At 38.9% G+C, this 24,384-nt stretch overlaps 1 protein-coding gene across 1 annotated transcript in view; it reads left to right on the top strand.

Moving 5' to 3' along the window:
* MCF2L2 (MCF.2 cell line derived transforming sequence-like 2) overlaps window positions 1-24,384 on the top strand; it is a 271,514-nt gene that overhangs the window by 235,322 nt on the left and 11,808 nt on the right. The window contains exons 23-25 of the mRNA XM_040480870.1: window positions 5,927-6,142; window positions 7,038-7,130; window positions 7,305-7,383. Coding sequence (XP_040336804.1) covers window positions 5,927-6,142; window positions 7,038-7,130; window positions 7,305-7,383 — 388 coding nt within the window. The remainder of the gene's footprint in view (window positions 1-5,926; window positions 6,143-7,037; window positions 7,131-7,304; window positions 7,384-24,384) is intronic.

Below are 24,384 nucleotides of genomic sequence, written 5' to 3'. Positions count from 1 at the left end.
TCTAATTTCACTTAAAGGCAACTTGCATGCAAATGAGATGAAGCAGCTTATAGAGTTTTAGACAGTTTTGCATCAAATGCAAAGAACTTCTTTCTCCCATATGTCCTCGGAATTGTGCCTTTGACATAAACTCTTGGTTTTTTTCACTAAGATTTTAACTTGCTTTACGTCTAGTACATTAGCTACTTTACCCTGACAGTTTTATCTAATCCTATTGAATTATAGAAGAGCAGGCGGTGAAATTTTCAGTTTCTGATTCAGGAATAGATCCACGGAAAGAAGAGTTAGCTCACCCAAGATTACGTTGTGCATCAGCCTGGACTACTTCTTGGACATCTTCCTTCCCTGTCCAGGGTGCCATTCTCTCAACACTTTGTTCATCTGATTTTGTTTAGCGTTTCTTAGCAACTCAGCTACTCCTAACTCAGATCTTAGGACTCTGACTCTGCTTTGTAGAACCTTAGCACAGGGTGTTTACAATCATGTGCTGAGTGTGTGGACAAACCCAGAACTTAACCTGTTAGTTTCACTACTTAGTATCCAATATTAACGTGGTTCTGAAAAGGAAGGACACTGAACTTCAGTGGGTGAATGCATAATTAAAACAACTGAAAATATTCCCTCCTGATATTTACAATGTTATTCCTGTTGTACACTCAGTTAGTTCTTGGTTTAATTTAATCACAGAAACTAAAAAAAAAAATTGTTTTAAGAAAGTTTATTTTGTGGAACACCGAGATGTCATTTATTCCTTCCATTTGCAAAAAAAAAAAAGAGTCCCCTCTATTCAATCCAACACATAAAATAGAGATTTGTATAGAGTCCTTTTAAATCCTGACTTGCCAGGAACCAGTTCCAAAGTTGAGTAGTAAAGGTTATTTTCTGGAACAAATTATGCCATTCAATACAGGATATATTTTTATTGCAAGTTTTGTGGGCTAAGGCCAGGTATTTTATTTCAGTTCCTACTTTACTTACCTTAGTGTTGGCTCCAGAGATAAGACTGAGTAAATAATCTTAACAACTCAGTGAAATTGCATTGTGCTTCTTCCCACGCTCAAGACACCTGTGTCAAAGGGCGGTTGGTTGTAAGGAGTTAACGAGGATTAAATCATAATAAAAGCAGCTAGCACTGTGCCTGGCAGCTGGTAGATGCTGAAGAAAGGGCCCTACAGCTGACTTCCTTGGGTACTTGATCAGACCGGAAAGGAAGGAACCCCTTTGCTTCTGGTGATTGTATTAAGGGGCTTTTCTGTCCTATGGCTTCTTCTTTTTGTTTCTGGACTGACTTTGTGCTGATACATTTATCCAGATGTTTCCTATGTCTTTGTGCAAGAAGTATATATCCTTGTCACATTGCTGTCACTGCCAGGAATGGAAACCTGGGCATCCGAAAGTGGTCTCTTTCTTGAGGCCATATTCACTACACACTCTCCCAGCCAGATTCTTCATTTCGCTGATATAGTCACGTTTGAAATTCTTCTATCAGAGTTCTTACCTACAAAATTCCACACATGAAAAATGGTAATAGTTACTAGTTTATATTGCCATCATTTCCCACATGAGGGAGGCCATCTGACTTTTCACGTCATTATTTGTTTTGGGATAGCCCCTGTGTTGTATCTCTGAGTTGATATCCATTAGATGCAACACACCAGGGGTGCCTGGGTGGCTCAGTTGGTTAAGCGTCCAACTTTGGCTCGGGTCATGATCTCACTGCTCGTGAGTTCGAGTCCTGCCTCGGGCTCTGTGCTGACAGTGCAGAGCCTGGAGCCTGCTTCGGATTCTGTGTGTGTGTCTCTCTCTCTGCCCCGCCCCCACTCATGCTTTGTCTCTCTTTCTATCTCCATCTAACTTAAAAAGATTCAAAACACCAAAATGATGGCCAGAATATTACATCATTACTAGAAAACCTGGTTTGCAGATATATTCATTTCCTAGAGCTGCAATAAAAAAGCTCCACAGTTCTGGAGGCTAAAAGTAAAAAATCAGGGTGATATCAGGCCTTTGCTCCCTCTGAAGACTCTGGGAAAGAATCCTCCTTCCTTGCTTTCACCCCTGGCTTCTAGTAGTTGCCAGCAATTCTCGGCATTCCTTGGCTTATAGCTGCATCACTCCAGTTTCTGCCTGTCTTCATGGAGTCACCTCTATGTGTGTGCCTGTGTCTGCGTCTCTGTTTTCTCTTCTCATGAGGACACTAGTCATTGCATTAGGGCCCACCCTATTCTAGGAGGATTTCCTTTTAGCTAAGTACAACTGCAAAGACCTTATTTCCAAATAATGTCACATTCTGAGGCCCCAGGTGGACATGAGTTTTTTTGGAGACATTGTTCAATCTAGTACTGGGGCATCACCAAATTAGCTTCCTCACAGTGTGGAGCATTTAGTTTCGTGTCCCCCCAGGTACTCGTGCCAGTAAACGAATAAATATTATATGTCAAAGGGACATATATCTGCAGGAGTTATGCATGTGGTCTCCGGCCCTGGAACCAACTTCAATCTAATTGGAAAGAAAGGATACATATAGTTGAAAAGATGACCAAGGGTCATCTTTGATCTTGCTCAGAGGGATCCCCCTGCCCTTGCCCTTGGGAGGTGGGGTTGCCTCCATGCCAGCATACATCCTCACTGGTGGTAATACGTGTGCACCTGCTCTTCATCAGCTCTGCATAGGGCACACACCCTTGACTCCTGCAAGATGGGCCTTGAGCATTGAGATGTCCAATCCCATCACAAGTGTGGTCCCTAGAAAGTGTATGCAAATACCTGGATGACATGCAGCCCATCTGTTTCAGCTGGACTCAAAAGACCCAGCAGTTCCCTCCATTGACCTCCAGTGATGATGGGCTTACTGGAACAGGTGACCATAGAGCCTTGGGAAGAGTCATAACAAAGAGCCGGGCTCACAGAGGTGGGAATGGGACAATTCCAGGACTCATAGCAGCTCTAGGGCCTTGGCTTGGGAGAAGTGGAGGTTTTCACCTGTGTGCCCTGCCTGTATGTGCCAGATACATCCACACACCTGATGTGTTCTCTCACCACCCACTGACTGGTTCGTTCCCTCTGTCCATGTCTTGTCCTCTTCCTCATAGTTTCTGGTGACTCACCTTATTGCTCTGCTACCTAATTGTATTTTACACCTCTTGCTCTCTTACAACGCATCTCACAGCTACAATTCCTGTGGATTCCTGCCTTAGTTCAGACAGCAGTCAAGTTGGCTGGCCCCTCTCTGAATTTATATCCATTGGTCAATTGCCTACTAAGGTGCAAACAGCTGTGGCTGCTGGAGGGATGAGGTGGAAAGAGCAGAGGTGATAAAGACAACATCGCCACCTAAAGTTGCCTCTTCAGCAAAGCTATAGACAAGGCAGTATCCTCATGGCCTTGGCAGTCACTTTAACTAACCTCACCCAGCTCTCCACAGGTCATTAGAGAGTACACACCTGGACTTGTTCCCCACTCCCCCATCATTCGGGTTTCTTTTAGAATTGCTTTTACCAGCTGTGCTTCGAAGTGATGCCTGCACGTTCACCAAATGTGTTGTCAGAAAACAGCTTTACCTAAAATCCACTTGTCTATTCTGGGGTGTGGTTGAGGACATGTTCAGTATTTGACTCAGTGATTCTTTATTGAGGACCAGGACCCATGGAAGAAATTTCTCTCATATCTCATTAATAGGAATTGCTGTGTGTTTCCTGAACAACTGGTTTGGGTATGTTTTGGGGCATAATGTATCATACAGTGTTTCCCTCTGTACTGCCCACTAGAAGGTCAGAATCTTGTCTGCAACAGGTTTACATGGCTTTATTATATGGGTTTTATGTACAACTTCTTCATCTTTATTTTAATCTTTTTTTCACCCTAATTTCCTTGGTTATTTTCTGTCTGCTTCTATTGTATATATTTTTATAAGATATATCAATTTTTTTAATGAGGTGGAATATAAATACATTTTAAAATAGAAACTACCAGGGTGCCTGGATGGCTCAGTTGGTTAAGCATCTGACTCTTGATTTCGGCTCAGGTCATGATCTCACAGTTCACGGATTAGAGCCTTGCATTGGGCTCTGTGCTAACAGCGGGGACTGACATGGGATTCTCTGTCTCCCTCTGTCTCTGCCCCTCCCCTGCTTATGCCCCCCACCAAAGTAAAATAAGTAAGCTTAAAAAAAATAAAATAGAAACTACTGATTATAGCTGTTCATGTGGCAAATATTAAGCACCTACTTTTGCCAATGGCCTTGATGAAAACGTATTTCCTGCATTATTTATGTGTATATAGTAGAAACTGAATGGGTTTAAAGGAGAATGCAATCACTGCGATTGCCACAGTGGCTCCTGGAAGGATGTGGAAAGGATGTGGAAAAAGTGAAGAATTTCTCAGGGGTCCTCATGAACCCATTATCCATCTGTTTTGGAGCCTGGTCAAGCTGAGCCTGTGCAGTCAAAGCTAGAGTCATGCTTTCAGGGGCACAGTCCTTATGGCTTGGGGCTCTTTATTCCTTCACTCACCACAGTTTACACGTGTAAACTGTACAAAGCAAAAAGAGAAAAATAGCACCGTAAGCACCATAGAAATGACTAGAGTCTATGTTCTTTTTTATTTATTTTTTTTAATTTTTTTTAACATTTATTTATTTTTGAGACAGAGAGAGAGAGAGAGAGCATGAATAGGGGAGGGTCAGAGAAAGAGGGAGACACAGAATCCGAAACAGGCTCCAGGCTCCGAGCTGTCGGCCCAGAGCCCGACGCAGGGCTCGAACCCACGGACCGTGAGATCATGACCTGAGCGAAGTCGGATGCTTAACCAACTGAGCCACCCAGGTGCCCCGAGTCTATGTTCTTGAAGTTTTTATTTTAGAATTTCAGAAGTGCAGCAAATCATTTTAATATTCACAGTTTGCTCAATATAAACAATAAATTATAAAAATGCCCAGTTATAAATTATGCACATATTTCTAGTATTAACTCTCAGGAATTGTAAGGATTTATGTCAGCTAGACATAAATCAGGGAAAATTCTCTTTCCTGGTCCTTTTCAAATAATTTCCTCCTTTTGGCGTTTTCCTTTAGGGAAATAAATTCTTTATTATCTACCTCAAGTGGTCTAGTTTTTTTAAAAATACAAGATAAAATACAATATTCTTAGCTCATCTCATTCCGCTACCCTTTGGAGACAGCTCAGAGATGGCAGAGTCACTAATTTGGACTTTTAACCAGACACAGGAGAAAGGTGGGTTTGCTAGTGGAGGGATAAGCATCGTAAAATGGTCCCTGAAGCCAAATGGACTTTCTAAAACATTTTGTCATTTGGGGTTATCTTTGCCTCATCCACTCACTCTGAAAAACACAAAGTTGAATGTAATTACTATTTCCATTACACTGTTATGAAGATTAGGGGATACTAAGCTTTTTTCCTTCAGAACAAATCTCATGTTCCCAGCGTCTCATACCCGAGGCAGATGTTAGGATACAGATGAAATGCATGGATTATGATGGAATAGGTCCATAATGCAGCAAAAATTCTGTCACTCCTGAACATACCTAAATGTGAATCTCTTGCCCTTTTAAAGTAGACTGTCATGTATCAAAAACAAAGAAGAGGAAACAGAATTCTGCTAGCTGAAATTAACTCTAAAGACAAAAATAGCAGAGTACCAGTATCTTTACTTCAGGTATTTCTAACATGCTTTATGTTTCTTACCTTGCACAGCTGAACTATTTCCCTACATAACTGAAAGGTGCCATGCTCAGTGAAGCTCACAAAATTGTAGTTTTGATTTAGTGACAGATGAGCCTGACTGGCACTTTCAAAATTGTCAACTTCAAATAAGCATGCTTTATAATTTGGAAATAGACCCTTATGGGCTCTTTCCCTGTCAAGAAATGTAACAGCTTATTTTTATGTATGTCTGTGTTTCCCAAAGGATGACATCAGGAAACTGGGCAAGCTGTTGATGCATGGTTCTTTCAGTGTCTGGACAGTTCACAAGGATCGTTATAAAATGAAGGATTTTATTCGATTTAAGCCCAGCCAGAGGCAAATCTATCTTTTTGAAAGAGGAATCGTGTTCTGTAAGATACGAATGGAGCCCAGTGACCAGGGCCTATCTCCTCATTACAGCTTTAAGAAATCCATGAAGGTAAAGGGGTCCTATTGCATTTGGGAATCAGCACGGCCCTATGGAGAGAAATATCAATATCCTTGTTTTACAGATCAGGAAACTAAAGCCTAGAGAGGAGAGGTTAACTTGCCAAATGCCACACAACAGAACTAGACTCCACATCCAGACCTTTCTAACTCCAAAGTCAAGCTGGTAATCAGTCACTGAACAGGGTCAGGGCTGGCATTGAGAAAAGAGTGCTAGGTAGAGAAAAGGGACCATATGGCAGCCTGTCTGGACAAATTAATTGGGAAAGTACCTTCCAGGCAGAGGGGTGAAAGACTTGGTGATTAGAACATGGGCTGGATTTCATCTTTGACTTACCCTTCTCAACCACACATCTTTGCATACAAGCGTTGACAGTATCCTGGCTCTGGAGGTGTAGGAACCCACGTCTACACCAAGCATCATCTCTCGCCTGTGTAGGAAATATTTCATAGCTGGTGAGGAGACCCCCCTCCCCCCCCCCCACACACATGCATGTGTGCAACACACACACATTTGTGCTTTTGTGATTAAAGTTGCTAGTTGTTCATAGTAGCTTTTGTTATTTATGTTTCTTAGTGGAGACTAATTCAGTTACTATTATATACAGATTTGTGAAATACTTAGGTATTAAAGGAGAGATGATCTCTTTGCTTAAAGGTTGAGGAGTCCATGAAAAGATACAGTCTGTGTTGTCCCCTGAAACAGAGAAGAGAGATGACACTGTGTGCTTTATGCTCCTTGGGGCCATTAACAGACAACAACAACATGTGAAAGGAAGATAGAAGAAGAGAACTACCAAGGGTAGAAAGAACTGGAGTGGCTGACGGGGACCGTTTAAAAATCAGACAACAGTGGTACAGCAGTTTTTCTTCTTTCTTTACAATAGCTGAAGACACTTTCAGTTCGCCAGCTTGGAAGGGGGAGCAACAGAAAGTTTGAAGTTGCCAACCGAAATGGACTTGAGAAATACATCCTGCAGGTAAAGCTCATGCCTTCATCACAGGTGTCTGCTACTCTTTCCTTATTGTGTTCCCTGACTTGGCAAGTGTTTTCTATCTCATTATTCTAAAGGTCATCCAGAAAATAAAAACCCTGTCCAATTAATGTTCCATGTGATCTGATACTCAGAGTGTCTTCTTATCTGCAATTGCAGGCAACTTCAAAGGAAATCAGAGATTGTTGGTTTTCAGAAATAAGTAAATTACTAATGGAACAGCAAAACAATATTAAAGGTAAGGTTACCCCTGCTGACTTTAGTTTGCAGAGTTATACTGATTCTAATTTTGTGGTGGGTGTGCACACTGGGGATATTGTTAAAGAAAATGGTTTGCCAGGAAAATAACTGTGGCCACATTTTCATGGCACCTGGAAGCACCTATGCTTGCTTTAAGTTGTGTGGGGTTTGTGTGTGTGGTTGTGTGTGGATGTGTCCCTTTCAACTGTGTTCCCCCTACATACCAAATTGTCGAGGTCAACTTTCTCAACCCGAAATCCCAAACCCATCCAAGATTATGTTATGGGGATTTAAATGGCCAGTACTACTTTCAGAAGCTGTACTGCTTTTTTTTTTTTTTAAAGCTGAGATATAATTAGCATACCATAAAATGCACTCTTATTAAAGTGTATAGTTCAATGGGTTTTGATCTCTTCACAAGGTTGTGCAACCATCACCAGAACATTTTCATCACCCTCCCCGACAATAAAACCCTGTGCCCATTGGCAGTCATTCCCCATCTTCCTCCTCCCCTCTGACCCTGGCAACTGTGAATCTGCTTTCTATCTCTGTGGATTTTCTTTTACTGGACATTTTACAGAAACAGAATCATATAACATGTGGCATGTTCTGTTTAGTTTCTTTCACCCAGCAAAATTTTTCCAGTGTTCATCCATATTGTAGCATGTCTCAGTGCTTTATTCCTTTCCATAGCTGAGATATAGTACATTGTATGGATATAACATATCTGTTTATCCATTCATAAGCTGATGGATATTTTGGTTGTTTCCACTTTTTGGATAGTACGAATAATGCTGCTATGGAAACTTGTGTATAAGTTTTTGTGGGAACCTCTGGGAAAAAATACATATATATATTATACACGTATACATGTATAATATATATAAATAATTTCTGGGCCATATGGTAACACTAACTCTATGCTAACTTTCTGAGGAATTTCCAAATTGTTTTCCAAAGCACTACTACCATTTCTTGTTTGCACCAGCAAGGTGTGAGTGTTCCATCTTCTCCCTTCCCTCACCAACATTTGTTATTGTCTTTTTATTATTACTATTATTATTATAGCCATCTCAATAAATATGGAATGGTAGCTCATTGTGGTTTTGATTTGCACTTCCCTAATGCTAGTAATATTGAGCATCTTTTCATGTGCCTATTGACTATTTAAAAAAAATTTTTTTAGGGGCACCTGGGTGGCTCAGTCGGTTAGGCGTCCGACTTCGGCTCAGGTCATGATCTCACGGTCTGTGAGTTCGAGCCCTGCGTCGGGCTCTGTGCTGATAGCCCCTTCCATGCTCATGCTCTGTCTCTCTCAAAAATAAATAAATGTTGGGGTGCCTGGGTGGCTCAGTTGGTTGAGCATCCGACTTCAGCTCAGGTCATGATCTCATGGTCTGTGAGTTCGAGGCCTGCATCGGGCTCTGTGCTGACTGCTCAGAGCCTGGAGCCTGCTTCAGATTCTGTGTCCCTCTCTCGCTCTGCTTCTCCCCTGCTCATGCTCTGTCTCTCTCTCTCTCTCTCTCTCTCTCAAGAATAAATAAAACATTAAAAAAATTAAAAAAAAAATAAATGTTAAATTTTTTTTTAATGTTTGTTTATTTTTGAGACAGAGAGAGACAGAGCATGAGCGGGGGAGGGGCAGAGAGAGAGACAGACACAGAATCCGAAGCAGGCTCCAGGCTCTGAGCTGTCAGCACAGAGCCCGATGCGGGGCTCAAACCCACAAACCATGAAATCATGACCTGAGCCAACCAACTAAGCCACCCAGGCACCCCAACTTACTGGCCATTTGTATATTTTCTGTGAAGAAATGTCTATACAACGCTTATGTCCATTTTAAAATTAGATTATCTTTTTATAGTGGTTGTAAAACCTTATTTCTATATTCTGGGTACTAGACTTTTATCAGATATATGATTTACAAATATTTTTTTGCATTCTGTGGCTTGTCTTTTTGCTTTCTTGATCACTTCTTTGTTGAAGTCTAATTTATCTATTTTTTTCTTTGGTTGTTTGTGTTTTGGCGTCATATCTAAAAAATCATTGCCTAACGGCGCCTGAATAGCTTAGTTGGTTAAGCATCCAACTCCTGATTTCAGCTCTGGTCATGATCTCATGGTTTGTGTGATCGAGCCCTGCATTGTCAGTGCAGAGCCTGCTTGGGATTCTGTCTCTCCCTCTCTCTCTATCCAGCCCTCTATCTCTCAAAATAAATAAATAAACATTAAAAGAAAAAAAGAAATCATTGCCTAATCCAAGATTTATACCTGTGCTTTCTTCTAAAAATTTGTTTTTAACTCCTTGATCCATTTTGAGTTAATCTTTGAATTAGGGATCTAAGCTTATTCTTCCACATGTCCCTGAACCGTTGGTTAAAAAGACTGTTCTGTTCTTCACTGAATGGTCTGGGCACTTTTTATGGATTCAAGTGCCTTAACAATGTTTGTATTCCCCCCAAATTCATATGTTGGAACTTTACCCAATGGTAACACCCAATGGTATTAGGAAGTGAAGACTTTGGGAGGTAATTAGGAGTAGGTGAGGTTATAAGAGTGGAGCTGACATGAATAGGATTAATACCATCATAAATGCCATGAGAGAATTTTCTTCCTATCTCTGCTCTCTGCTATGTGAGGATATAATAAGAAGTCAGCAACCTGCAACCCAGAAGAGAACCCTCACCAGAACACAACCATGTGATCTAAGATTTCCAAACCTCTAGAACTGTAAGAAATAAATTTCTGTTGTTTATAAGCCACCCAGTCTATGGTACTTTGTTATAGCAGCTTAAACTAAGACAACACCCTTGTTGAAAATCAATTGACCATCGATGCAGAATTTTTGGTTGACAGTCTTTTTCTTTAAGCACTTTGAATATGTCATGCCATTGTTTTGTGGCCTCCATAGTTTCTGATAAGAAATCAACTATTAATCTTATTTGAAAATGTCTTGCATATGACAAGCTGCTTTTCTCTTACTACTTTCAGATTCTTTCTCTTTTGATAGTTTGATATATCTATGTGTATCTCTTTGAATTTATATTTCTTGGAGTTTGTAGATAATTGGATGTGTAGATTCATTTTTTTCATCAAATTTGGGAAGTCTTCAGCCATTATTTCTTTAAGTATTCTTTCAGCCTCTTTGTTTTTGTCTTCTTCTGGGACTTCCATTCTGTCTATATGGGTGTGCTTGATGGTGTCCTACAGATTCTTAGTGGCTCTATAAATTCTTTTTCATTCTTGGGGTGCCTGGGTGGCTCAGATGGTTCAGTGTCAGATTTCAGCTCAGGTCATGATCTCGCGGTTCATGAGTTTGAGCCCCACCCTGGGCTCTGTGCTGACAGCTCAGAGCCTGAAGCCTACTTCAGATTCTGTTTCTCCCTCTCTCTGTGCCCCTCCCCCACTCATGCTCTGTCTCTCTCTCTCTCTCAAAAATAATAAACATTAAAATTTTTTAATTAAAAAAATAACTATTACAAAAATAAAATAAAATAATAAAATAAATAAATTCTTTTTCATTCTTTTTCTTTTTCTTCCTCAAACTGGATAGTTTCAATTGATCTATATCTAAGTTCTCTCACTCTTCTGTCTGCTCAAATTTGCTATTGAGCCACTCTATTGAATTTTTCTTTTTGGTTATTATACTTTTCAACCCAGAATTTCTACTGGCCCCTTTTAAATATAATTTCTCTCTATTTATTTTCTCAATTTGATGAGTGTTTGTTCTCATACTTTCCTTTAGTTCTTTTTTTTTTTTTTTTTTTTTTTGGTTTCCTTTAATTCTTTGAACATTTTATAAATAGTTGATTTAAAGTCTTGGTCTAGGAAGTCTAATATCTTGGCTTCCTCAGGGACAGTTTCTCTTGCTTGCTTTTTTTCTTTTTTCTACATATGGGCCATGATTTCTTGCTCCTTTACATGGCTTAAAATTTTTCTGCTGAAAACTGGACGTTTAAAATAATATAATATGGCAATTTTAGAAACCAAAGTCATCTCTATCTCCAGGGTTTTTTGTTGGTATCATTTGTTGTTTTGTTATTGTTTGTTTAGTGATTTTCCAGTCCTTGCCAGGAGCTCTGTGTGGATAATGGGGTACACCTTCAACACATAGACAAACAGGTGACAGTTCCACCTTAGCTTTCACTTCCTATTTGTACAGAGCCCCAAGATCAACCAGAGATGAGAGCATAAGACCTTCTCAGATTTTTCATGAACATACATACAGACTTGGGCATGTAACATGGTCTTCCAGATTCTAAGGAATATTGGGAGCTTTTGAAAGCCACTATGGACATCTCATTCCCAAGTTTTACCTTTTAAACTTTTGATTAGCCTATTTTTGTCCCAGCTGTTATCCAGTGCCTTGGGCAGCCAACAAGTTAAACAATTGCCTCTAGTAATTTTCTACAAATATCCCCGGGGAAAAGGTTTTTCACACTGTGCAAGCTCTGAATTGGTCTAAGGAAGACAGCCTTGTAAGTAGGGTGTTCCAAAGAACTCCCAAGCAAGTCGAATAATGACAGTTCTCTGGAAATGAAACTTTGATTGAACTCCAACCTCGTTCTGCCTCCTCCTATGGCTGCCAGGTTGTTAATTTTCACCATGACTGCAGGCTGTTGGTTTCCAAAGCTACCATCAAGAAGGAGGGGTTGGTTGGGAATAGGGCAGCTAAAATACCACAAAGTTCACTGTTCATACATACTAAGATACTGCCATTTTTCTTGAATAAATATTCCCCTGATTGCTGTAAGCCTTTGCTTAATTTCTAGTGTTCTGAAAGTATCGTTTCTGTTTTTGCCAGTTTTTTCCATGTTTTCATGGAGGAGACCATTTTTTAGGGTTTTTTTTTTTTTCTCCTGAACTATTTTCACAGGTATCACTTGCTGAATGCCTTTTAATAATTAAAACTCATCTTTGAGTAGGCTTTGCTCTTTCACATTTGTTTTTTCAATTGATCCTCATAACAGCAGGGATATTTGATAGGAAAAATTCACAATAAGCTTGATCAATTGAGTTCAGATATTTCCTTCAGGTAATGTGAAGGCTAAGAAATACTAGTCTCATGTGGAAAATCTCTCTCCTATCATTTATACTGACAATGGTTGTTGTGTTTGGTAAGGAAAGTTATGTGACTATGAAAAGATAAACTTTGTCCTTAGAGACTTAGCAGGAATGCGACCATTTCACATTCTTTCGTGTCTTCTCTGACCATTAGGTGGATAGGAAGATGCAAGGGTGAGTATGCATCACAAGATGTAGAAAAAGATAATCTAAGAAGGGTGATTGGAAAACCACCACATCAGTTTTCTGTCACAACAACCAAGTGATGTAAGCTTCTTATTTAAACTTCTGGCCTTTGCCAAGAAATAATACTACATTATGTAGTTTGTTTTAATGTATATAAAGTTAATATGGGGAAAAACTACTTTTGCTTTTGAACTATTAATACTATACTAAATATATGTTAAGGTGATTGAATATGAGAGCTCTGGAGACATAAAACAGGAAGATGTAATAACCCCAGTAGAACAAGTTACCTGTTTTCCCCAGAAGCAACATTCTAGTCACAAGATTGTACTAGAAATCCTTACCATAGTTTCACAAAGGATGGTTTAGGGATAGCCTGCCTTAGAATTACTTGAAGAGCTTGTTACAAATGCAGGTATCTGGGTCCTATCCTAGAACTGTGGAATTAGGATAGCTGTGGTTAATGACTTGGAATATGCATTTTAGCTTATTAAAGTTTCTGGACAAAGGCCTTAAACTATTATTTTTTAAATGCCTTTATTGAGGTATAATTAACAAAATAAACTGCACATATTTAAAATATACAATCTGATAAGTTTTGACACATGTACACACCTGTGAAAGCATCACCACAGTCAAGATAATGAACACATCTATCACCCCTACAAGATCATACCCCTTTTTATTACCTTTCTCCTATTCTTTCCTCATCCCCCACTGCTTTCCAGGTGGTCACTGATCTTTTTATCACTAAATATTGGTTTGAATTTTCTATCGTTTCAGAAAGAGAATCATACAGCATGTACTTTTTTTGGTCTGGTTTCTCTCACTCAGCATAATTTTTGTGTTTTTGTGTAACAGTAGTGTATTCCTTTAAGTGCTGTGTAGTATTCCATTGTTTGGATATACCCCAATTTCTTTATCCATTAACAGGTAAATGCATAAATATTTTTCTTTTTGATATGTCTGGCTAGAGGTTTATCAATTTTATTATTTTTTTCAAATAACCAGCTTCTGGTTTCATCGATCTGTTCCATTCTTTTATTTTTTTAGATTCTATATCATTTATTTCTGTTCTAATCTTTTTTATTTCCTTCTTTCTGCTGGCTTTAGGTTTCATTTGTATTTCCTTTTCTAGTTCCTTGAGGTATAAGGTTAGGTGTTTATTTGAGATTTTTCTTGCTTCTTGAGGTAGGCCTGTATTGTTATATATTTCTCTCCTAGGACCACTTTTGCTGCATCCCAAAGGTTGTGTTTTCATTTTCCTTTGTCTCCATGTATTTTTTTATTTCTTCTTTGATTTCATGGTTTATCTATTCATTGTTTAGTAACAATGTTGTTTAACCTCCATGTATTATTTGTGGTCTTTCCAGACTTTTCCTTGTAGTTGACTTCTAGTTTCACAGTGTTGTGGTCAGAAAAGGTGCATGGTATGACTTCAGTTTTTTTGTTATTTGTTGAGTCCTGTTTGTGACCTCACATGTGATCTATTCTGGAGAATGTTCCATGTGCACTTGGAAAGAGTGTATATTCTGCTGTTTTAGGATGGAATGTGCTGAATATATTTGTTAAGTCCACCTAGTCCAGTGTGTCATTCAAAGCCATTATTTCCTTATTGATTTTCTGTTTAGATGATCTGTCCATTGATGTAAATGGAGTGTTAAAGTCCCCTACTATTATTGTATTATTATCAATTATTTCCTTTATGTTTGTTATTATTTTATATATTTGCATGCTTCCATGTTGGATGCGTAAACATTTACAATTGTTTTATCTTCTTGTTGGATTGTCCCCTTTATTATTATATAGTGCCCTTCTTTGTCTCTTGTTACAGTCTTTGTTTTAAAGTCTAGTTTGTCCACTGTAAGTGTTGCTATTCTGGCTTTCTTTTGACATCCATTTGCATTAAAAATATTTTTCCAAACACGCACTTTTTTTTTTTTAACGTTTATTCACCTTTGAAAGAGAGAGACAGAGCATGAGTAGGGGAGGGGCCAAAAGAGTGGGAGACACAGAATCCAAAGCAGGTTCCAGGCTCTGAGCTGTCAGCACAGAGCCCGATGCGGGGCTCGAACTCACAGACTGTGAGATCATGACCTGAGCCGAAGTTGGGTATTTAACTGACTGAGCCACCCAGGTGCCCCTTTTTAAAAAAATTTTTTTAGTGTTTATTATTTTTGAGAGAGAGACAGAGCATGAGTAGGGGAGGGGCAGAGAGAGAGAGGGAGACACAGAATCTGAAGCAGGCTCCGGGCTCCAAGCTGTCAGCACAAAGCCCAATGCAGGGCTTGAACCCACGAACTGTGAGATCATGACCTGAGGTGAAGTCGGATGCTTAACCGACTGAGCCACCCAGGCTCCCCTCCAACCACTCAATTTTAACCTACAGGTGTCATTAGGTCTAAAGTGAGTCTCTTGGAGGCAGCATTTAGATGGGTCTTGGTTTTTTTCTTTATCCATTCAGACACCTTATGTCTTTGATGAGGGCACTTATCCATTTACATTCATAGTAATTATTGATAGATATGTATTTATTGCCATTTTATTTCTTGTTTTGTGGTTGTTTCTGGAGATTTTCTCTGACCTTTCTCATCTTTCTCTCTTTCATGTTTTGCTGATTTTCTTTAGTGATATATTGGGATTTATTTCTCTTTATTTTTTTGCATGTTTCTTAGTGGTTTTTGATATATGGTTGCCATTAGGTTTATATAACCTCTTCTGCAAATAGCAGTCTACTTTAAGTTGATATTTTAAGTCTATATTAAGTTGATAGTCTTTCAAATTTGAACCCATTCCCCTCCCCATGTTTTAGGTATATGTTATTATATTTTATATCCTTTTTTGTGTGTGAGTTCCTTGACTGATTTTTACAGAAATATTCATTTTTACTGCTTTTGTATTTCCTGCCTTTATATTGTCACTTTTAGTATCTCTTTTCCACTCACAGAGTCTCCTTTAATATTTCTTGCAGGGCTGGTTTAGTGGTCATGAGCTCCTTTAGTTTTTGTTTGTCTGGGAAACTCTTTATCTTTCCTTCTATTCTGAATGATAGCCTTGCTGGATAGAGTATTCTTGGCTTTTTATCTTGATGAGGTCCCAATAGTTCATTTTTGCTTTTGTTTCCTTTGCCTCCAGAGACATGTTGAGTAAGAAGTTGCTGCAGCCGAGGTCAAAGAGGTTTTTGCCTGCTTTCTCCTCGAGGATTTTGATGGCTTCTGTCTTATGTTTAGGTTTTTCATCCATTTTGAGTTTATTTTTGTGTATGGTGTCAGAAAGTGGTCCAGATTCATTCTTCTGCATGTTGCTGTCCAGTTTTCCCAACACCATTTGCTTAAGAGACTATCTTTATTTCATTGGATATTCTTTCCTGCTTTGTCAAAGATTAGTTGGCCATACATTTGTGGGTCCATTTCTGGGTTCTCTATTCTGTTCCATTGATCTGAGTGTCTGTTTTTATGCCAGTACCATAGTGTCTTTATGATTACAGCCTTGTAGTACATCTTGATGTCCGGAATTGTGATGCCTCCAGACTTGGTTTTCTTTTTCAGAATTGCTTTGGCTATTCTGGGTATTATCTGGTTCCATACAAATTTTAGGATTATTTGTTCTAGCTCGGTGAAGAATGCTGGTGTTATTTTGATAGGGATTGCATTAAATATGTAGATTGCTCTGGGTAGTATTAACATTTTAACAATATTTGTTCCTCCATTCCATGAGCATGGAGTATTTTTCCATTTTTATTTTTGTATGTCTTCTTCAATTTCTTTATAAGCTTTTTATAGTTTTCAATGTATAGAAATTTCAGCTCTTTGGTTAGATTTATTCCTAGGTATTTTATGGTTTTTGGTTGCTTTTGTTAATTTTAATGGGAGCTCTTTGTGCCTCCTGGATCTGGATGTCTGTTTCCTTCCTCAGATTAGGGAAGTTTTCAGCTATTATTTCTTCAAATTAATTTTCTGCCCCTCTTTCTCTTCTTCTGGGACTCCTGTAATACTAATGTTATTACATTTGAATGGATACACTAAATTCCCTAAGTCTATTCTCGTTTTGTATAATTCTCCTTTCTCTCTTTTGTTCAGCTTTATTGCCTTCCATTAGTTTGTCTTCTAGGTCTTTAATTCATTCCTCTGATTCTTCCAGCCTACTATTCAAATTGCATCAACCATGTTTCTAATCTCATTTATTGCACTCTTCATCTCTGATTCTTTTTCAGCTCTTTTATCTCTAAGGTAAGAGTCTCACATGTCCTCTATTATTTTCTCAAGCCCAATGAGTATCCTTATAATTGTTGCTTTAAATTCTCTATGAGGCATGTTACTTACATCTGTTTCACTTAGATCTCTGGCCGTGGCCTTATCTTGTTCTTTCATTTGTGATGAATTACTCCATCTTGGCATTTTGTCTAAGTTTCTGCCTTCTTCTGTATGCTAGAAAAGCCAGTTATGTCTCCTGCTGCTGGAAATAATGGCCTTATGAAGAAGAGGTCATGTAGTGCCCTGGGCCTGGTGCTTCAGGGAGTGCCTCCAGTGTGTGCTGCATGCACTCTACTATGTTCTGGCTGCTGTATCCCTCAGGCCAGTCATCTGCAGAGGCTCTCCTTGCTTGCTGTGAGCAGCGTTTGATCCCTGGCCTGAATGTGGCAAGCTTTAACAGAGGTGTGCTCTGGTCTGCTTGTGAAATGAGACCTGTCACCTCCTCCACTGGAACTAGGGCCCTGCAAAACTTTCTGATTGGGCAACATGGTATGGGAAGGGGTTTTTGCTGGTCTTCTGGGGGTGGGGCTTGCCACACTGGGACTGAGGCAGGAAGACTGAGAATGGTAGTGGAAGGGTAGTAGAGCACAGGGGGGTGGGGCTTAGTGTAAGCAAGTTAGGCAGCCATGCAGCACTATACTGCTTCTCACAGGTGGCTCTGTTTGTGCTGAGGGCCTGGAAAAGGAAATAGCCCTAACCAGCTCCTTTGTTCCCAAAGAGACGTGTCTGAATGCTGCTTCTCAAGGACAAGCTCTCAGAAGAGCAAATAATCTCCCCCATTTGTGTGCCCCAGGCACTCTCCAGATGCTCTTTCCAAGCTGTATCCCCCTGGGTTGTTTGCCTGCCTTTTCTCCAGGAATAGCTCAGTGTCCTCCAGCTCTGTCCCAGCCAAGCCTTTAAAACTGCAGGCTTTAAGCCCCATTGGTTGCAAGAACCCATGAAAATTCAGCCCCTCTCATTTTCTAAGTCAATGGCTATAGAAATGTTCTCCTTGTACATTCCCCTGTGTGCTCCTCTCTCTCTCTCTCTCTCTCTCTCTCTCATCCTTCTCTGTGACCATGACTGCCTCCCCTCTGCAGCAGCTACAATCTGTTTCTCCCCTAAACCATGTCTCTTTGCTACTTTCTTCAGTGTGGCCTCTCAAGCCCTACTCAAGTTCTAACCCTGTGCTCCCTAGGTTGTGACAGGAATGTAAAATATAGATAAGAAGCAGAACCCCACAAACATTCTCTGGGACAGATCACATGAAAGTCAAAAACCCTGTTTCAATTAATTTAAGAAGACTGAAATCATATCAGGCATCTTTTCCAACCACAACAGTATGAAAATCAGTTACAGGAAAATACTAGAAGAAACAAAAACATGGAATCTAAATAACATGTTACTAAACGACCAATGGGTCAATGAAGAAATCAAAGTAAAAATTAAAAATACCTGCAGACAAATGAAAATGAAAACACTACAGTTCAAAATGTTTGCAACATAGAGAAAGCTCTTCTAAAAGGAAGTTTATAGTGGTACAGACCTACTTCAAGAAAGAAGAAAAATCTCAAATAAACAATTTAACCTCACACATAAAGGAACTAAAAAAAAATAAAACAAAGGCTAAAGTTAGTAGAAGGAAGGAAGTAATAAAAATCAGAATGGAAATAAATGAAATAGAAACTTAAAAATATAGAAAAGATCAATGAAACTAAGAGCGGGCTCTTCATAAAGTTAAACAAAACTGATGAACCTTTAACTAGGCTCAGCAAGAGAATAAGAGAGGACTCCAATAAAATCAGAAATGATAGTTACAATTGACACCAGAGAAAAACGAAGGATTATAAGAGATTACTATGAAAATTTATATGCCAACAAATTGGACAACCTAGAAAAAATGGATAGATTCCTAGAAATGTGCAATCTTCCAAGACTGAATCAGGAAGAAAAAGAAAATCTGAACCGACCAATTACTAGTAATGAAATTGAATCAGTAATTAAGGAAAAACAACAACAACAACAACTCCCAACAAACAAAAGTCCAGGACAAGATGGCTTCACAAGTGAATTCTACCAAACATTTAAAAAAGATTTAGTATCTATTCTTTTCAAACCATTCCAAAAAATAGAAGAGGAAGTAATGCTTCCACATTCATGCTATGAGGCCATCATTACCCTAATAGCAAAACCAAAGATACTATAAAAAAAGAAAAGTATAGATGAACATCTCTGATGAACACAGATGCAAAAATCCTCAACAAAATATTAGCAAGCTGAATTCAAAAATACATTAAAAGGTTCATTCACCACAATCAAGTGGGATTTATTCCAGGGATACAAGGATAGTTTAATATATGTAAAGCAATCAATGTGATATACTATATTAATAAAATGAGGGATCAAAATCATACAATCATTTCAATAGAGGCAGAAAAAGCATCTGACAACATTCAACATCCATTTATGATAAAATCTCTCAACAAGATAGGTTTAGAGGAAACATACCTCAACATAATAAAGGCCTATATGAAAAGCCCACAGTTAACATCATATTTATTGGTAAAAAACTGAGAGCTTTTCCTCTAACATTAGGAACAAGAGAAGGATGTCCTTTCTCACCATTTTTATTTAACATAATACTGGAGATCCTAGCCATAGCAATCAGACAAGAAAAAGAAGTAAAAGGCATCCAAATTGATAAGCAAGAAGTAAAATTTTCACTATTTGCAAATGACATGATACTATACATAGAAAACCCTAAAGACTCCACCAAAGAACCTATTAGAAGTAATAAATGAATTCAGTAAAGTCATAGTATACAAAATCAATATACAGAAATCTGTTTTGTTTCTATACACTACTAATGATATAGCAGACAGGGAAATTAAAAATTAAAAGTCCCATTTATAATTGCATAAAATAAAATAATAAAATAAAAGTATTAAATACCTAGGAATAAATTTAACCAAAGATGAAAGACCTGTACTTCAAAAACTGTAAGACATTGATGAAAGAAATAAGAGATGACACAAACAAATAGAAAAATATACTATGCTTGAAAGGACAAATATTGTTAAAATGTCCATACTATCCAAAGCAATCTACAGATTCAATGCAATCCCAATGAAAATACCAATAGTGTTTTTCACAAAACTAGAACAAAATATTTTTTTATAAAAAATTTTTAAAGTTTATTTATTTATTGAGAGAGAGAGAGAGAGAGAGAGAGAGAGAGAGAGAGAGGAAGGAGCAAATAGAGAGGAAAAGACAGAATCCCAAGCAGGCTCCATGCTGTCAGCGCAGAGCCCACCATGGGGCTTAAACCCACAAACTGTGAGATCACAACCTAAGCTGAAACCAAGAGTCAAAGGCTTAACTGACTGCGCCACCACGGTGCCTCTAGAACAAAAATCTTCTAATTTGAATGGAACCACAAAAGACCCCCGAATAGCCAGAACAATACTGAGAAAGAAGAACAAAGCTGGAGGTATCACAACCCCAGATTTCAATATATACTATAAATCTACAGTAACCAAAAGAGTATGGTACTTGCACAAAAATAGACATAGATCAGTGGAACACAAATGATAGCCCAGAAATAACCCCATGTGGGTTTTTTTTTAATGTTTATTTATTTTTTAGAGAGAGAGGGAGGAAAAGAGGATCTGGAGTGGCTCTGTACTGACAGCACAGAGCCCAATGTGGAGCTTGAACTCACAAACTGTGACATCATGACCTGAGCCGAAGTCAGACACTCAACTGACTGAGCCATCCAGGTGCCACAATCCCATGCTTATATGGTTAACTAATCTATAAGAAAGGAGGCAAGAACATATAATGGGAGAAAGACAGTTTCCCCCATAAATCGTGTTGGGAAAGCTGGACAGCTATATTCAATAGAATTAAACTGGGCCACTTTCTTATACCATACACAAAAATAAACTCAAAATGGATTAAAGACCTAAGTGTAAGACCCTAAGCCACAAAACTCCTAAAACAGACAGTACCTCTTGGAAATCAACCTTAGCAATATTTTTCTGGGTAAATCTCCCAAGCAAAGGAAGCAAGAGCAAAAGTGTAAACTATTGGGACTACATCAAACTAAAAAGCTTTTACACTTTTTAGTGTAAAAGGAAAGGAAAAAAGGAAAAAAAGGAAACCAAAAAGGCAAACCAAACCATCAGCAAACCAAAAAGGCAACCTGCTGAATGGGAGAAAACATTTGCAAATGATACATACAATAAGGCATAAATATCCAAAATAAATAAGGAACTCCTATAATCCAATGCCAAAAAACACAAATAGTCTGATTAAAAAATGAACAGAGGACCTGAATAGACATTTTTCCAAAGAAGACATACAGCTGGCCAACGGACACATGAAAAGATGCTCACCATCAGTCATCATCAGGGAAATACAAATCAAAACCACAAAGAGTATCACCTCACACCTGTCAGAATGGCTACTATCAAAAAGACAAGAAATAACAAATGTTGCTGAGGATGTGAAGAAAAGGGAACCCTCAAGCATTGTTGGTGGGGATGTTAATTGGTGCAGCCACTATGGAAAAGAGTATGAAGATTCATTTAAAAACTAAAAATAAAAGCGCCATACTATCTAGTGATTCCACTTCTGGGTATTTACCCAAAGAAAATGGAAACACCAAATCAAAAACATTTTCCAGGGTGCCTCTGGAGACAGGCAGGAGGAAGGGGCAGTACAGACTCAGAAGGGATTTCGGAAAGGTGCTCCTTATCCCCATCTATGCCTGCCCACTCAAAAACGTTCTCCATCTGTAACTCCTCGCCCTGTGCAAGGCACTCAGGAAGTACTTAATAAGTGATTGTTGAATGAACCTGTAATCCAGTTCAGGTACAGTGCCTGCTTAGTTTTCCTAGGCTCCTTTGGCTTGATCCTAATGGAGGCACCCAGGCCCTCAGTCAAAAAGATGATAGAGGTGAGGGGGTGAGGACTGTGCTAGACAGAGTAAGTACTCTACTACAGCATCTAATAGGCTCTATTATAATTTTATGGTGTGTTTAACTTTTTCTTCCCATTAGACCACGAATTCCTCTAGAGAATGAGGGTTGTCTTATTAGCTTTAACTTCCCTTAGGCCTCATATTATATAAAGGCCTAGCACTCATAGGTGCTCAGTAAATGTTTAGTGAATAAACAAATAAAAGAACTCATTGAATAATCACATCAGGCTGGCAAACCACTCTGCAAGCAGAGTCAGGGGTGATGAGGTTTAGCTCAGGACACATCTCATTCATCTCAGACCTCCAGAGCCTAGCAAGTGTTGAGCTAATCTAACCCAAAAGAATTACTATAATAGTTGGCATTTCAGGACAGGGAAGAGAGGAGGAGGGAGCCATAGCAAGCCCATGAAACAGCTTTTACGAGGATGAAAGGGGATTCCTCCTCCTCACCTCTCCCACTTTAAGACTCGTAGCCAGAGGCACCTGGCTGGCTCAGTTGATAGAGCATGCAACTCTTGACCTAGGGATCATAAGTTTGAGCCCCATGTTGGGTGTAGAGATTACTTAAAAATAAAATCTTAAAAAAAAAAAAAAAAAAAAGACTTGCAACCAGTTCGAAGTTAACTGTATAATCCAGCAAATGGTGTCCACTGAACATTCCCTTGTTGACTGTCATGCCCAGAGCCAAGGCAGGTCCTAGACTATGGTGAAGGAGGATGAAGCAGGTCCTTGAAACTTTAGGAGAACCTGAGTGAGCCAGCACCACTCCAACAGGCATAGGGAGGAATGCACGTGCCATTCTTTCCAATGGTTCAACATTCATGTGTATTTCTCTAAAGAAAAGGCAATGGAATGGGATTTGTTCCCTGGATTGAAAATATGGAAACAGCTACCAGCAGTTAGGAAGACCCAGTCCCCGGCACACATGGGATTAACGGTAGGACCCAGTGGGAGAGTGGGGGAGTGATGGGGGATACCAGCTCTTTAGAAGCTGAGGAAGACATTGCCTGATTCTCAGCCCCTTCCTTAATTATGTGAGTGAGAAGAAAGATATAAAATAGGTTTTCCGCTATTCATTTGTGTGGCTCTAATTAGGCCAGAATTAACAAGAAGGGCAAATGTTTCACATCTAATGTGACTCCCTCTTTGGAAAAGCTGCCCTTTTAAGGAAATGATTTAGGGATAAGAGATTGCCAGTATGTCTCTGCTTGGGAATAAAGACACTGGGTCATGGCAACTTTATTTCTTGCTGTGTCCAGGATTTATGGATTTCACCTCCTCTCAGAGCTTTTCCAGGGAAAGGTTAGGAACACTTGATCCAGGTGCTTCCCCACAAGGCTTCAGCCCTGATTTCTTTGTGTGTCAGTTTTCTGGTGGCTAAAATTGGGTATGGGATCAAAAAGAACAAGTATGGAAGCATTTTATATTCTAATGACATAATAGATTATGGTTTACAGGGCTTTGAATGTGCTGTGTTTGTTGCCATCTTTTCCGTCCTTGCCTGTTTAAATTGAAGATAACCTTTTCCAAAAGACCTTCTACTTTACGCTTTACCACTGCCCATAATCCAAGTCTTGATTTAGTATTTGAGACTTCAGTTTGGGACTATTATGTAATTAATTTCATGGGACATGAAGTATGTATTTAGGCCTACAGTTTATTTAGAAAAGGCATCTGGAAGGAATTTTAGCACAAAATACATTTACTGCGTACCTACAGAGTACAAAAGTCATTGAAGAAATATACACAGACCCCACACCCCAACTCAGGGGCAAAGCTAATTAATGTTATGCTTATTGGTCAGACTTCTAGACTCTTGGATGCTAATGAGCATGAAATGGCAAATTAACAGGAAGATGGTCACATAATAAGTAATTGGATGTGCAGTCTTGGTCAACAAATATTGGTGGCAGTGCCTTTAATAAAGCAGTGGTTCTCAATTAGGGTATATATGTGAGTTACAATATTTTATATTTGGGGGGTGCCTGGGTGGCTCAGTCTTGATTTCGGCTCAAGTCATGATCTCACAGTTCTGTGAGTTTGAGCCCCACATTAGACTCTGTGCTGACAGTGCAGAGCCTGCTTGGGATTCTGTTTCCCTCTCTTTCTCTCTCTCTCTGCCCCTCCCCTACTCTCTCTCTCTCTCTCTCTCTCTCTCTCTCAAAAAAAAAATAAATAAATAAACTTTTTTAAAAAAATCTTTAAAAAATAAAATTTTAGATTTGGAAAATACAAAACGACCTTGTTTTCATCTTAGTACAGACCAGGAAAAGTTAGGCTTGAGAAAAATCTTGGCTGGTGAGAGTTTATAGAATATAGTGCCTAAATTTGCTTTTCACAAGAAGACCTATGTCTCTATAGAATGTAGTAAAATCTCTGGGAGGTATGAAATTTTTATGTTTTGTTTTCCATGGAGATTTTATAATGGCTTGTGAAAAACTTTTTAAAAAAAGATAAAATCAGGGACGCCTGGGTGACTCAGTCGCTTAAGTGTCTGACTTCAGCTTAGGTCATGATCTCACAAGTATGTGGAT

This window comes from Herpailurus yagouaroundi, unplaced genomic scaffold (assembly GCF_014898765.1).
Source record: "Herpailurus yagouaroundi ecotype Mexico unplaced genomic scaffold, PumYag 159, whole genome shotgun sequence".
Taxonomy (NCBI): Eukaryota; Metazoa; Chordata; class Mammalia; order Carnivora; family Felidae; genus Herpailurus; species Herpailurus yagouaroundi.
The sequence above is the reverse complement of the archived record's forward strand: the minus strand, read 5'-3'. Positions and strand labels throughout refer to the sequence as shown.